Raw genomic sequence first — 13,718 nt, 5'->3', positions numbered from 1 at the left:
TTAAACACTGGAATTGAAAAGTATTTCAAATATCCAAAATAGATAAATGAATCAACAAATAAAATTAATTATGAAGCCTGTGTAAACAAAATTATCATTTTTAAAAAAACAAGAGCTAGTTAAGGCCAAAGCACCACATTGGAGACGTTTGTTCAGTTTTTGGCATAGAGAAAAGAGAAAAATGATAAATCAGGCAAATGGAAATTGAGCTTGCTTTAATTTATCATCCGACTGATTGATTTATTGTGACGGGCCTACTTTATGGTAATCTTTTATTTTCTCTAACACATGTTCTCGAAAGTAATATGAATGTTCAGGAGTGGTTTCGAGTTCCAGCTTAAATATAAAGGAGAGAGATAAAGATTAGGGTGGTGGCAAGGAGGTTTTCCAATCCCAAAGATAAATGGAACATGAAGAGCTGCTCAGCTGTTTCAAGGGTTTGACTGCTTTGATGACTAAAAGATTAGGAAGGGAAGGGTATAACATTTTTTTCAATGTTTATTTTGTTAAAATATGAACGAAATGTGATCAAATTATTTTTTTCAAACCTACATTAATGATTGACAGAAAATACATTAATGATTTGCAGTGCACAAACATTTCTCAAATTATGAAATTATATATTTTTAAAATTCAATATTTTTACATGGCACATATGTGTCTCAAAATTTCGGGGGGAATTAACTTTTTTCTTACTATCTACATTTGTCCTTTTAGGCCGCCGTTGCTTTGATGATTCCTTTATCAATTAGATGTCTGTTTGCCACAGGACAGGACACTGGGAATAAATTAGGAATCCTCTAGTATCTTGTTTTATTTTGAAAGTCAAGAACGGAAGTCCAAACTTCGGCTGAGTTTGAACGCAGAGGAACGTGTACCGTGACTGACTTCCGTGATGAAGTGAGCTATAAACGTCTCGAGCAATTTAGCTGCTTCAGAGAAGTGTTTCCAACCTCCAGAACGGAGAGGCTGCGCGTCCATGAGGAAAGTGAAGTAGAAAATTCTCTAGGAGCAGGTTTGTGGACTCTTTATGGTTGTTTGGGTCGGTACTCAGCGAGTTTTTTTAAAGTAGTTTAGTTTGTAGTACAGGAGAAGGCGAGTTTGGTTATTTTGAAGTGAGCTGCAGTTGGTTGTGATTAACATCAAGACTTCACTCACAGCCTTGCTAGTGTTTCTTCTAACAAGCTGACTGTTCTTCGTGGAGACTTCCCATCCTGTCTCTTTTGGCTCTGCTCGTATTTAGCCACAAACACTCCTCTGCTGGGCGAGGCTGGCCTGAGGACACAACTAACCTTGTCCACTTGTCTCTTAATGTGGAAAAACAACAGGAACGTAGGGAGGTCTCGGGGATATTGGAGCCTTTTTTGTAACTAAGGATAAAAATGGAATATGCCAATACACTTATGAATTCTTTGAGGCGCCTACTCACTTTGTATAAAAATAAATAAATTATGTTATCTTCATTAAAATTATGGCCAACAATTTTCTACCCATCACAAAACCAATTTAAGTTGACGTTTTTGGGCATTTGTTGGTGTGGCCTGATTCTTCTACAGCCCTGAATGAAACCTTGGAAGGGAGATTTGGTAACATCCTGTCCCCTACCTGAGGTCTAATACAGGTTTATTATGATTAATGTAAATAATTGATTGGTAAAATCATACAAGCACATGCTTGTCCTGCAATGTGTCTTTAAACACATAGTTGACATCTGTCTGATTCTGTCACATTTGTTAATTTTTCTTTTCTATCAGATTTTGTACATTATGGAATTTCATTTGATTGCCTTGAAAATGCTATCCTGAATTATAACATCACATTTGGTAAATATGAACAAAATCATGTAGAATAAAATAAATATAACTTCTAAAAACATGTTTTGATATGTCATTGAAGTTCAGTGCTCAAATTTTCTAACCTTATATTCACATATACCTGCAGCACATTACATTTTCTCTTACCTTTAGCCATAGATGTTCATGTTTAAAATTTTTAGGATGAAATACTTTTTACTTATCCAAGCCCTAATTTCCAGATTATTACTTAATTATACTTTTGTGAAGTTGAGCATGTTTTTAAAAAGTTAAAATGTATGAAAATTGAGATTCCTTGATGTTTATGTACATGGTGCTACAGATGTAAAGGTTTTCATTCTGAGGTTTGGAAAGTATTATGACTTTGAACCTATAGCTACTTGTGGAACTTTGTCAGTGCCATAGCTTTAGGTCATACACACGCGCATGTGCGTGTATGTATGTGTTGTAGAAGACAATATAATACAAAGTAAGGTGATGAGCAGCCTCTGCTTCTGCTGCAGGATGAGTCTACGGGAGATCAGTGAGAATGTGAAGCTGGCACGGGAATACGCTCTACTGGGGAACTACAGCTCAGCCAGTGTTCTGTACCACGGCCTGCTGGACCAGATCAAGAACTACATGTACACTGTAAGGGACGGCGGCGTTCATCAGCGATGGCAGCAGGTAAACCCTCTGACCACAAACACATCAACTGGACAGACTGGAATATTGTTGGTCAAGCTTCACTTGATCCCCTGTTGTTGGGGATTGACTGGTCTGATGGAACCAGCTTTAATAATAATATTTATTTTTGGTCATATACAAATCAAAAAAGGGGAAAAAAAACACATTGCTGAAAACACAAGACAACACTAGTACAGAAATAGATAAAGAATATTTAGATTCCTGTCGATGGCAAGAACGAAAAGTGTAGACTGAGAAAAGTGTAGCTCTTTCTACCTTCACTTTGTGATACATAAAGCATCGTCACATTTTTTCCTGCATATTTTTTCGAAAACATAACTCCAAAGAACTCCAGCTAAGTCTGTAGACAACCTTATGAAAGTAAACATAATCAGACATTATTGTATTTGTTTAGCAAATGGCTTAAATACTTTTTTTATTTAAAGAGTGAAAAACGCCTGAATCCCTCGAACTGAAGAACTGTTCATCCTGACCTTTAAATAAATCTTTCTCTCTTATTTCATAGTTTTTCTTTAATTTCAAACTATACACCATGGAAAATCTAGTGACAGATCAATCAAACATTTTAGTTAAAAATCCTGCTTGTAAATCATCATTCCTTCATTTTCTGCTGGGTACAAAATGAACCTGCAGAACATTTTTGTTCTTGTTTTATGTCTTAAAACATTTCAGAACAAATAGGATTTTCCTAGTAGAACCTCCAGAGAACATCTCCATGTCTTTAGTGGCTATTTAAAGTCCGATTAGTACATCTACCAGGGAACAATCCAGACTCATCTCATCTCCGTCTCCGTTTCTCAGCTGTGGCAAGAAATCAACGAAGAGAGCCGGCAGGTTCAGGACATCATGTCCACTCTGCAAAGCTTTCAGCTGGACACGGCGCCTGCTAAACCCTCCAACCATGACGACTTTGAAATGAGGCCAGCACATGTGGAACCAAGGTATTCCATTCTCTCAGTAACACAGTTTGTATTTTTAGCTGTGTGTTGAGCGCCTGAGTAACAATCTTTGTTCACAATAATCCAGTTGCAGTCATATGATGGAGATTAGGGCCTTCAGTTCCTGTTGGAGCTCCTTTCACTGCTGCTCTGTTCATTTCAAACTGTTTCTGTGTCCCTTTTGGATTTAGTTTTTCTTCATTTCTAAGTCATGCTGCTGATAGTAATTTGATTAGGGCTGTTGTAAACGAATATTTTAGTAATCGAGTAATCTATCAATTATTCTTACGATTAATCGAGTAATCAGATAAAAAAAATTATAAAATGAAATATTGGTAAATCTGGCATAATACCGGTGTTACTATCAGATATCAATATCAGTCCAATTTTTCATATTTGAGCATCCCTAACAGTTGCTTTTTTGTAGTTTAGAAAACTAACCTGTAACAATAATAGCTCACTTTCTAAGTTAACCAGAAGAAAAGTTATAGAAAAATCTGAAATTATATTGAATTTAATAACAAAGAGGCAGGCTCACAAATATGCTTATAAAAAATGTCTACAATCCAGCTTTTAGTTTATGTATTCATCTTCAGTGAGTTTAATAGATTAATTAAACTCACCTTGCCACCTAACCTGTCACGCTTTGGGTTTGAAAATACGGGAAATGCCGCCTGGAGTGGGAGGAGAGGGCGAATGAAGAACGTAAGATGGGGTGGAGGGGAGGAAATAGACCAGCGGACTGACGAACCGTTAGACCGGGGGACGAACACGGGGGGAAGCAATACGGGATATTTACGACACCTTCACTGGTCACACTCAGAAACTCATCTACCAGCCATGTACGATGCGCTCCGCCACCCGTTTCTTCAGGCCGGGATATGAAATTTATTGTGCGGTTCGTCGGTAAAGCTACATTTACACGGTAAGCATCAGCTACTCAGCCGCCCGCCCTGTTCAGTCTATCCGCTCACCTCAGCGCTCTTCCCGCCGTTCGCTTTCAACCAGCAGCCCCGGAGGAGAAATGCTGCCGTACTCCAGGCATCCCCCAGTCATTTTAAGGATGCTTATTGGTTCCCCAAAAACGATAAAAAGTCGGGCATTATCATCAATCAATAAAATCCCCACGGGCCAATCTTGAAGATTGGACTTTATGCCGCTGAGACTTAGCTTTTGTCAACAACTCAGAGGCGGAAGTGAGAGCTCCGCGCAACGCAAATGAAGTCCCGGCCGGAACACGGTGCGCTAACTAATAAAACATAAATTAACGAAGCTTCGAGGCAGGTAAATTTTCCTCGAGGAATTTTAGTAATCGTTTCAGCCCTAAATTTGATGCTACTGTGTTAAGATGAAGTATTTCCTCATCTGTAAAACTGAAACAAGTCTAACTTTGCAAGATGCTCAACATTCCTCATTTTCAGTTTTTATTATTTTTGTTCTCCATAAAATTCCTACTTTATTCTTCTAATATTACAATTCTACACTGATATTATGACTTTTTATTCTCATAGTTAAAATGAATAAATAAATCATAGCCTGGCCCTAATATGCAAAGTCCAAGTAGATGGAAGCTCTGAAACACGCTTGTCAAACAAGATGGCCGCCCTGCACATACTGACATCACTCTGCACCATGGAAACACAAGGAGAGCATTGGTGGGAAAAGAAATCCAGATTTCCCACAAATGAAATTTTCAAGAACAGAGAATTCAATTTAACGATAAAATCAATTTATTAATAATAGTAATAATAATAATATACTGTGCAATATTATAACAAAGATACTGTCCAGTTGTTAGAAGTTCCATAATCCTGATCCAAGGGATGTTCAACTGAGTAGAACTTTATCAAAATGCACATAATGTTAATGTGCATTAAGTTTTAAGAAATGCAACAGACACATTTACAAAACATTATATTAGTGCAGGCAAAAACAGATGTGCATTAACAGCAGAAATGTTATAAAAATAAGTTAAAAACTGTGTTAATGTTTACTTTTTACATTTTATGCATATTCCTTTTATTTTACTTTATTTATGCTCCCAAATGTGTGTACAGGTTTTTTTTTAATTTCATCCCTTTTTTTTTTTTTACCTTTTTAATTGAGACTCTTGCAGACAGTAAAGTCAGTTTTTCATCATAGAATGAATATTGTGATGATATTAATTGCTATTAATTCAGATTCCTGCCAATCTGTCAGTACAGTGCAGTGCATTATGGGCATTTGAGTGCATGACTAGCTGATCTGTGGACCTCTACAGTTCCTCCAGAGTTCCCATGATCCTCTCTGCTGCCTCTGTAATGTCTCTGTCCTGCTGTCCCAGACTCTCTCCTGGCCCCGTCAGGCGCTCCAACTTTCATAAGGAGAGCAAACCCTCCAACCACCGGCTGAGCGCTGCCGTGAGGCCCCACCAGAAGCAGTCCCAGCGGGGGGCCAACGGGGCCGGGGGCCGAGCCGCCAAGGCCAAAGAAAAGAAGGAATCAAAAGAGGTGAAGGAGGCTGGCAGCAAAACCAAGGATGACAAGGTGATGAGCTGCTGCTTTCAGTCCTAAACAATAACTTTCATATTCTCTGTTTGCATTCCTGATCAAACAGTCTTCCTGCTGGTTTGTTCGCAGCTTGTTATTCCAGTTCTCCTTCAGGTCAGGAGCGTTCTGCTGAGTAAACATGTTTTCTTTTCCACCTGCAGGAGAAAGAGGTGAAAAAGTTTGACGGGACAGGATATGACAAAGACCTGGTGGAAGCCCTGGAGAGGGACATTATATCTCAGAACCCCAATGTGAGATGGTGAGCAGTGTGAAGGATGGCTTTAGTTTTGGACCTGGATCTGAACAGAACTCTGTCTCTTCTGGCCAGATCAGTTAAGCTGATGATCAAGATCTCAGGCTCTGATCTGAATGGCAGGAATTTGTTCTGGACAAGTGGTTTATTCATCCAGACTCCATCTTGCTGCTTCTATGAACTTGTTGCATCCATGTTGTTTAACTTCACTCTGCTTGTTCTGTCAGACATGCATTTCTTTTGATATTTGCACGTTTCTTAGGGACGACATTGCAGATTTGGAAGATGCCAAGAAACTGCTGAAAGAAGCGGTGGTGCTGCCAATGTGGATGCCTGCTTTCTTCAAAGGCATCAGGAGACCATGGAAGGTACACACTGATTTTCATTATTCATCATCAGACAAAAAATTATAAATAAATGTCTCAGTTGTTCTCCATCAGTCATTGTTTGCTAGAAATTATATTTCTACAAAGCAAATAAAGTCCTAGTAGGAAAAGTCAGCAGAGCTGAGCTGCATGGTGCCGATTCTGTGGAAGTGATTTGAATTGGATTCAAAGTGATGTCAGTGAGGTCATCACAACTGAGTACAAAACTTTTAGTATCTCACCAATGTTCAGAAAAAACATAATTTTCACAGATGTATCATTTCTTATTTCTATTAAATAAGAAAAAATTAAAATCACATGTGAATGAGCTTTTTAACGCTCGTCATTAAAATATATCATCATCCTACCACTTCCTGCTGTCGTGTTTGTCAGTAGTAACAGTGAAAAATGTGTTTCCGTTGCAGTTTCACAAAATAATTATAATTTTGATATGGCTGAAAATTCACCTCATTCTGGCCCCAAAACATTTTATGGAAAAAACATGATTTTTTTTTTTTTTTTTTTTTTTTTTTTCTATTAAGCAAATGTATTTAATTCCTATATGCTTAATTCTACGGTCAATGGAAACAGGTGAGCATCATTAGTGACAAACTGCAGTAAATATTCTCTGAACATCAGAGGAAACGCCTCAGTCCAGATATTGTTCATAGATTTTTTTTTTTTTTAATAAGCTGAAGCTGAATGGAGAAATCAGTCAAGTTTATTTGAATAGCACATTGAATTTCTCAAGTGTTCATCAACACACCTTATGTATGATGTGTCAGTCAATGTTCCAGTAATTCTGGTTCAAAGCAGCTCTAACCAGATGGGATTTTAGCTTTGATTTAAATGAACTCATTGTTTCGGCTGTTTTTCAGTTTTCTGGAAGTTTGTTCCAGATTAGCGGTACATAGAAGCTGAATGTGAGATTTACTCACTTTTATTCTCTTTAAAGCCATTTTGAAAACAACTTTATCCTACAGCTTGTTTTACAGAGACATTTGTTCTGGTTGTAGCCATTCATCAATTAGATTGATCTGTTGCTAAGAAACGGCAGTTAACCCAAACTGCATGAAACGGATCAGATTTTTATAATGCAGCAGGTGAAGCTGAAGATTGGAATAACTTTCTTAATACAACAATCATTTAAAGACTGAGATGAGACCTGACTTATGAAAGTTGATGAATATTGGTTCAGTGTTATGCATCATAATTCATGTTACTTCTGGTTTTTATCAAAGGAAATGGCAAGGGATGCGATTTCTGAACAGCTCTGCTGTTAGACAGGAAGTATGGGGAACATGCTCCCTGATGGTCAGCCATGTTTCTAGACCACTTCAGCAAAAACAGCCAGAGAAATGTCACTATGGAAACCGTTTCATGTCCCAGAGTGAGCTGTTCCTTCCAAAATGTCTTTAGTAGACAGCAGAGCATGAACACGCTGAGTGGCTCCGTCATCCTGTGCTGTGATTGGCTGCCTCCTCCTCAGGGTGTTCTCATGGTGGGCCCTCCAGGCACGGGGAAGACTCTGCTGGCCAAGGCCGTCGCTACGGAATGCAGGACTACTTTCTTCAACGTGTCTTCGTCCACGCTGACCTCCAAGTACCGAGGAGAGTCAGAGAAGCTGGTTCGCCTTCTGTTTGAAATGGTGCGCTCACCTTCCATCCAGTCTGTCATTTAACACTCACAGCTGTTGTTCCTGAACAGAAACACCTCATGCTTGACTCCACCGCTCCCTGTCGTCCATGTTTGCAGGCGCGCCACTACGCTCCCACCACCATCTTCATCGATGAAATCGACTCGATGTGCAGCCGCAGAGGAACCTCAGAGGAGCATGAGGCCAGCAGGAGGGTGAAGGCAGAGCTGCTGGTCCAGATGGATGGTATGGAGGCACTCAGAGGTGTTGGGTGATAACTGCACAGTTTCCTGTTCATGTAGAGCCTAAAACATGAAACTGTTCATTTGTGGTTGAATGATTAAAGCAGGTCTAGTTAGAATGTTTAACCCTCTGTTGCTTCTTCTGTTATATGTGCAGGGGTGGGCGGGGCTTCAGAGAACGATGACCCATCCAAGATGGTGATGGTGCTGGCAGCCACCAACTTCCCCTGGGACATTGACGAGGCCCTGAGGAGGCGGCTGGAGAAGAGGATCTACATCCCTCTGCCTTCCAGTAAACTCCACACAGCCTCTCGTTTTCTCCCAACACATTTAGAGGAAATGGACAATTGCACACCGCAAAACTATTCATGGTCATTAGTGTTGGCTGTATCAGCTGGAACAGGGAAACCGGTGCACTGTTACTCTGCCATGTTTTGGTCAATGTATGATGTATGTGTTTCTCCTGTGTGGAACTCACCTGTAGTTTCTCAGCTGGGAAAAACACCTGCAGCTTCCAGGGAACTGGATAACAGCATTCCAGAGTCTCCTGCTGCAGCTGTTGGCCAATGGGAACACTGAGCCCTGACCTTTTTACCTTTTCACTACAAAATGCAGATTTGGGGCGGGGGAAGCTGTGTTTTATTTGTGTTGATAGAAACTACTAATTGGAATATTGCTCAGCTGTTTGGTGTGTACTAGCTATTCTTCTTAGGACCATTTTTGGCATATTTACCAACCAGGAAGACCAGTGAGTCTTCCTGGACCTAATACAGTGGACCCCCTTGTTTAGGGTCAGAGGTTTAGAGTTAAGGTATGAATTTAGTTTTAGTTAGGGTTAGGAATAATAATGGGTAGGAATATAACTTTGTGTGTGTAATTGTATTGAATTTTGTTCCTTTATTTGCAGTAAAGGGGCGGGTGGAGCTGCTCCGGATCAACCTGAAGGAGCTGGAGCTGGCCAGTGACGTAGACCTGGACAAGATCGCGGAGCAGCTGGAGGGATACTCCGGAGCTGACATCACTAACGTGTGCAGGTCAGACACAGACACACACACACACACACACACACACACACACACACAATCACTGCTTTGTCTTCAAGAGGACTTGGTATTGACTTCCATTCATTTCTATAGCCTAACCTTGGCCATTGCCCCAAACAAATCTGTTTATATCTTACAGAGTGACCTTGCATCCTTAAAATGTCTTAAATTCATTGGAGAAAAAAAAGAGTTGACCCTAAATGCATTTAATAACAGATCTTAATTTTTGTTGTGATATAACTATTTATTCTCATATTTAATGTAATTTTTCTTTTTTTTTTCTCATGGGACTTTACTGTTGCGCACATCTTTACAGTGCTCTGTGACTCAGGCCAGTTGAAGCTACCGCTAACTAGCTGCTAATACACCCTACAACAGTAAAGCTAGCTAGCATATTTACATTCAATTTATCAACAGTTAATTGGACAATGTTTGTTTTAGCTAACCTCTGTTGCTAACCCACATGATGAATGTATTTGTGATTTTTCTTTCTTTTGTACATTTCTGAAGCAACACAGGCCTTAAATTCCATTCAAAAAGGCTTTTAAAATTTGAGTTGGTGAAACCTGCAGAAAGCCTGCATCAGTCATTAGCCTAACCCAGAAACAGCACTACTTCTTAAGGGGCTTGACCTTTGAACCCATACAGAGCAGTGGGTCCACACAATGTTGTATTTGTTGAAAAAATGGTCTTTACAGGGTGAGAACTGCTAAAACACACAATGAATGACGCTTCTAAATACACACACACTAGTAAACATAAAGATGGGCTTGGTATGAAACAGTTTTTCTCTAACTTTGCCAGATACATCTTACAAATGTCAGTGTGTTGGCACTTTTATTAAAGTTGATGTGAGAGGGTTCAGAAGTGACTGAACTCCTCTGAGCATGTAAAGACAGCTTTGTAGGGCTGAAACGATTCCTCGAATGATTCGAGTACCTCGATTACTAAAATTCCTCGAGGAAAATTTACCTGCCTCGAAGCTTCGTTAATTTATGTTTTATTAGTTAGCGCACCGTGTTCCGGCCGGGACTTCATTTGCGTTGCGCGGAGCTCTCACTTCCGCCTCTGAGTTGTTGACAAAAGCTAAGTCTCAGCGGCATAAAGTCCAATCTTCAAGATTGGCCCGTGGGGATTTTATTGATTGATGATAATGCCCGACTTTTTATCGTTTTTGGGGAACCAATAAGCATCCTTAAAATGACTGGGGGGATGCCTGGAGTACGGCAGCATTTCTCCTCCGGGGCTGCTGGTTGAAAGCTAACGGCGGGAAGAGCGCTGAGGTGAGCGGATAGCCTGAACAGGGCGGGCGGCTGAGTAGCTGATGCTTACCGTGTAAATGTAGCTTTACCGACGAACCGCACAATAAATTTCATATCCCGGTCTGAAGAAACGGGTGGCGGAGCGCATCGTACATGGCTGGTAGATGAGTTTCTGAGTGTGACCGGTGAAGGTGTCGTAAATATCCCGTATTGCTTCCCCCCGTGTTCGTCCCCCGGTCTAACCATAGACATAATATAAGGATAGACGCCTCATGGACCGCTCTCGCCTATTGTCGCTGACGAGATTTAGGGCGGCCATCTTGGAGCGGTACTCCACTCCACTCAGCGTTATGTGTTTAGCAGCACAATGACGTATCAGCGCATTTAAATCGATCATAACACACTTTTTTGTTACTGGAAACCATATTCAAACATCTATCAAAGCAACATTTATAAACAATTGTATTTTTAAGTATGTTTTTAATACATAGTTCATCATATTTAAATATGCTTAGTGGCTATAACAATAGAATAGGAATGGAATATTCTGATATCGATGTATGATGAGCATATTACAAAGCACACACCCGTTCATAATTTATTTAATAAATTATTTAGTAATATCAATACATATTTTATATAACTATACAAACACTAATAAATAAAAATTAATAATGGCACAAATAAATAATGATTAATACTGAATTATATATACACTGCTAAAAAAAATAAAGGGAACACTCAAATAACACATCCTAGATCTGAATGAATGAAATATTCTCATTGAATACTTTGTTCTGTACAAAGTTGAATGTGCTGACAACAAAATCACACAAAAATCATCAATGGAAATCAAATTTATTAACCAATGGAGGCCTGGATTTGGAGCCACACACAAAATTTAAGTGGAATGTTCCCTTTATTTTTTTTGAGCAGTATATACATGTGTGTGTGTGTGTATATATATATATATATATATATATATATATATAATTTTTTTTTTTTTTTTTTTTTTTTTTTTTTTTTTTTTTTCAGCCGACGAGTCCAAAATCCAATGTGAGATTCATCCGTGCTGCAGTGAATCCGTCTCTCTTTATAGATATCTCCCTCTTCTTCCTCACATCGTATCTTTAGGAAATTTTCGAAACAAAAACGGAAGATTTAGGATGTATCTTACTTTTGACAGAGTGAAAGAATATAAATAGTCTTTACCACCTGTGTAAAAAGTTTGCCGGTGAATGTTATAACACATAATATAAGTTTTATAATATGTGTTATATTGTTTCCTTTCTAATATAGGCCCTGTGTCAGATAATCTAAGTCAATTTTAGAGAATAATTAATTTTTTTTAGATTTACGGAATCTCAGTTAGCCTTCATAGCGGGGCTGAACCCATATTACACCAAGCACTGTAGCTAATATTAGCTGGTATCTCACCGGTGGACATAAATACAGTAAAGTAATATTCTAATCACAATATATACACAATAACATGTCCTTCTTACTTGTGAAATGTTGTCTGTGGAGCCCTCACATCAATAATCCATCGATCAGAACAACAATATCCCTCAGTGCTGAGGCATCTTCTGTTGTTTTGATTGAGCAAAGTAGGAGGGTATACCGCTCCAAGATGGCCGCCGTATTTCCTGCGCCGGAGCGGTCCATGAGGCGTCTATGCTTATATTATGTCTATGGGTCTAACGGTTCGTCAGTCCGCTGGTCTATTTCCTCCCCTCCACCCCATGTTCGTTCATTCGCCCTCTCCTCCCACTCCAGGCGGCATTTCCCGTATTTTCAAACCCAAAGCGTGACAGGTTAGGTGGCAAGGTGAGTTTAATTAATCTATTAAACTCACTGAAGATGAATACATAAACTAAAAGCTGGATTGTAGACATTTTTTATAAGCATATTTGTGAGCCTGCCTCTTTGTTATTAAATTCAATATAATTTCAGATTTTTCTATAACTTTTCTTCTGGTTAACTTAGAAAGTGAGCTATTATTGTTACAGGTTAGTTTTCTAAACTACAAAAAAGCAACTGTTAGGGATGCTCAAATATGAAAAATTGGACTGATATTGATATCTGATAGTAACACCGGTATTATGCCAGATTTACCAATATTTCATTTTAGAATTTTTTTTTATCCGATTACTCGATTAATCGTAAGAATAATCGATAGATTACTCGATTACTAAAATATTCGTTTACAACAGCCCTACAGCTTTGAAAGTTTTTTTTCTGATTTTTCCTGTTTGCCGCATTAGAGACGCCTCCCTGATGGCCATGAGGCGACGGATCGAGGGTCTCACCCCAGAGGAGATCCGGAACCTGTCACGGGATGAGATGCACATGCCAACCACCATGGAGGACTTTGAGTCGGCTCTGAAGAAAGTCTCCAAATCTGTGTCAGCTGCTGACCTGGAGAAGTACGCCAGCTGGATTGAGGAATTTGGATCGTGCTGAGAAGAAATCAAACCGAACATTTAAAGATGTTTTAGCATGAGTTTGGCTGAGCTGTTTGTGTGCAGAGTGATGTGGGTGGATGTTTAGAATGGGAAGTATTGCTGCACTTGTTTTGTACATAATGTTCAATCTGAAACAGTAACATGTTCTGTAGCAAAAACTGTTCATGATGTCGTCTGTCAGGGAGTTAGCAGCCAATCAGAAGTCATTCACTTACTTTTAATTCCAATTGATGTTTTGAGACCAACTTTTTTTTTTTTTTTTGGTCTTTTGAACAATTTACATTTCTATAAAAGCAACACTAAAGATATTTGTATAAATAAAGTTACTTGTTCAATTAAATCAAAGAGCCACTCAAGTCATTTTCTCTGACTGTGGCTCTGTGGGTTGAATCATATCAGATGATGTACATTTACCATTTATGTTAACTTCCTGGTTTAGGTTTGGAAGGAGCAATGGAAACATTTGCTTCTTGACCTTCTTGGAC

At 39.1% G+C, this 13,718-nt stretch overlaps 1 protein-coding gene across 1 annotated transcript; it reads left to right on the top strand.

Moving 5' to 3' along the window:
* The first annotated feature begins 851 nt into the window (after positions 1-851).
* On the top strand, positions 852-13,578 carry katna1 (katanin p60 (ATPase containing) subunit A 1). Its single transcript, XM_088001683.1, has 11 exons — positions 852-1,015; positions 2,318-2,480; positions 3,303-3,442; positions 5,763-5,964; positions 6,129-6,226; positions 6,483-6,588; positions 8,075-8,233; positions 8,341-8,467; positions 8,621-8,755; positions 9,371-9,497; positions 13,033-13,578. The coding sequence occupies exons 2-11, from the start codon at positions 2,319-2,321 to the stop codon at positions 13,229-13,231; spliced, it is 1,455 nt and encodes a 484-aa protein (XP_087857809.1). The 5' UTR covers positions 852-1,015; position 2,318; the 3' UTR covers positions 13,232-13,578.
* Positions 13,579-13,718: the final 140 nt, after the last annotated feature.

Source organism: Poecilia mexicana, unplaced genomic scaffold, assembly GCF_051168715.1.
Source record: "Poecilia mexicana isolate PSO_F unplaced genomic scaffold, ASM5116871v1 scaffold_21, whole genome shotgun sequence".
Taxonomy (NCBI): domain Eukaryota; kingdom Metazoa; phylum Chordata; class Actinopteri; order Cyprinodontiformes; family Poeciliidae; genus Poecilia; species Poecilia mexicana.
Note: the sequence above shows the minus strand (reverse complement) of the source record. Positions and strands in the feature narration are given on the sequence as shown.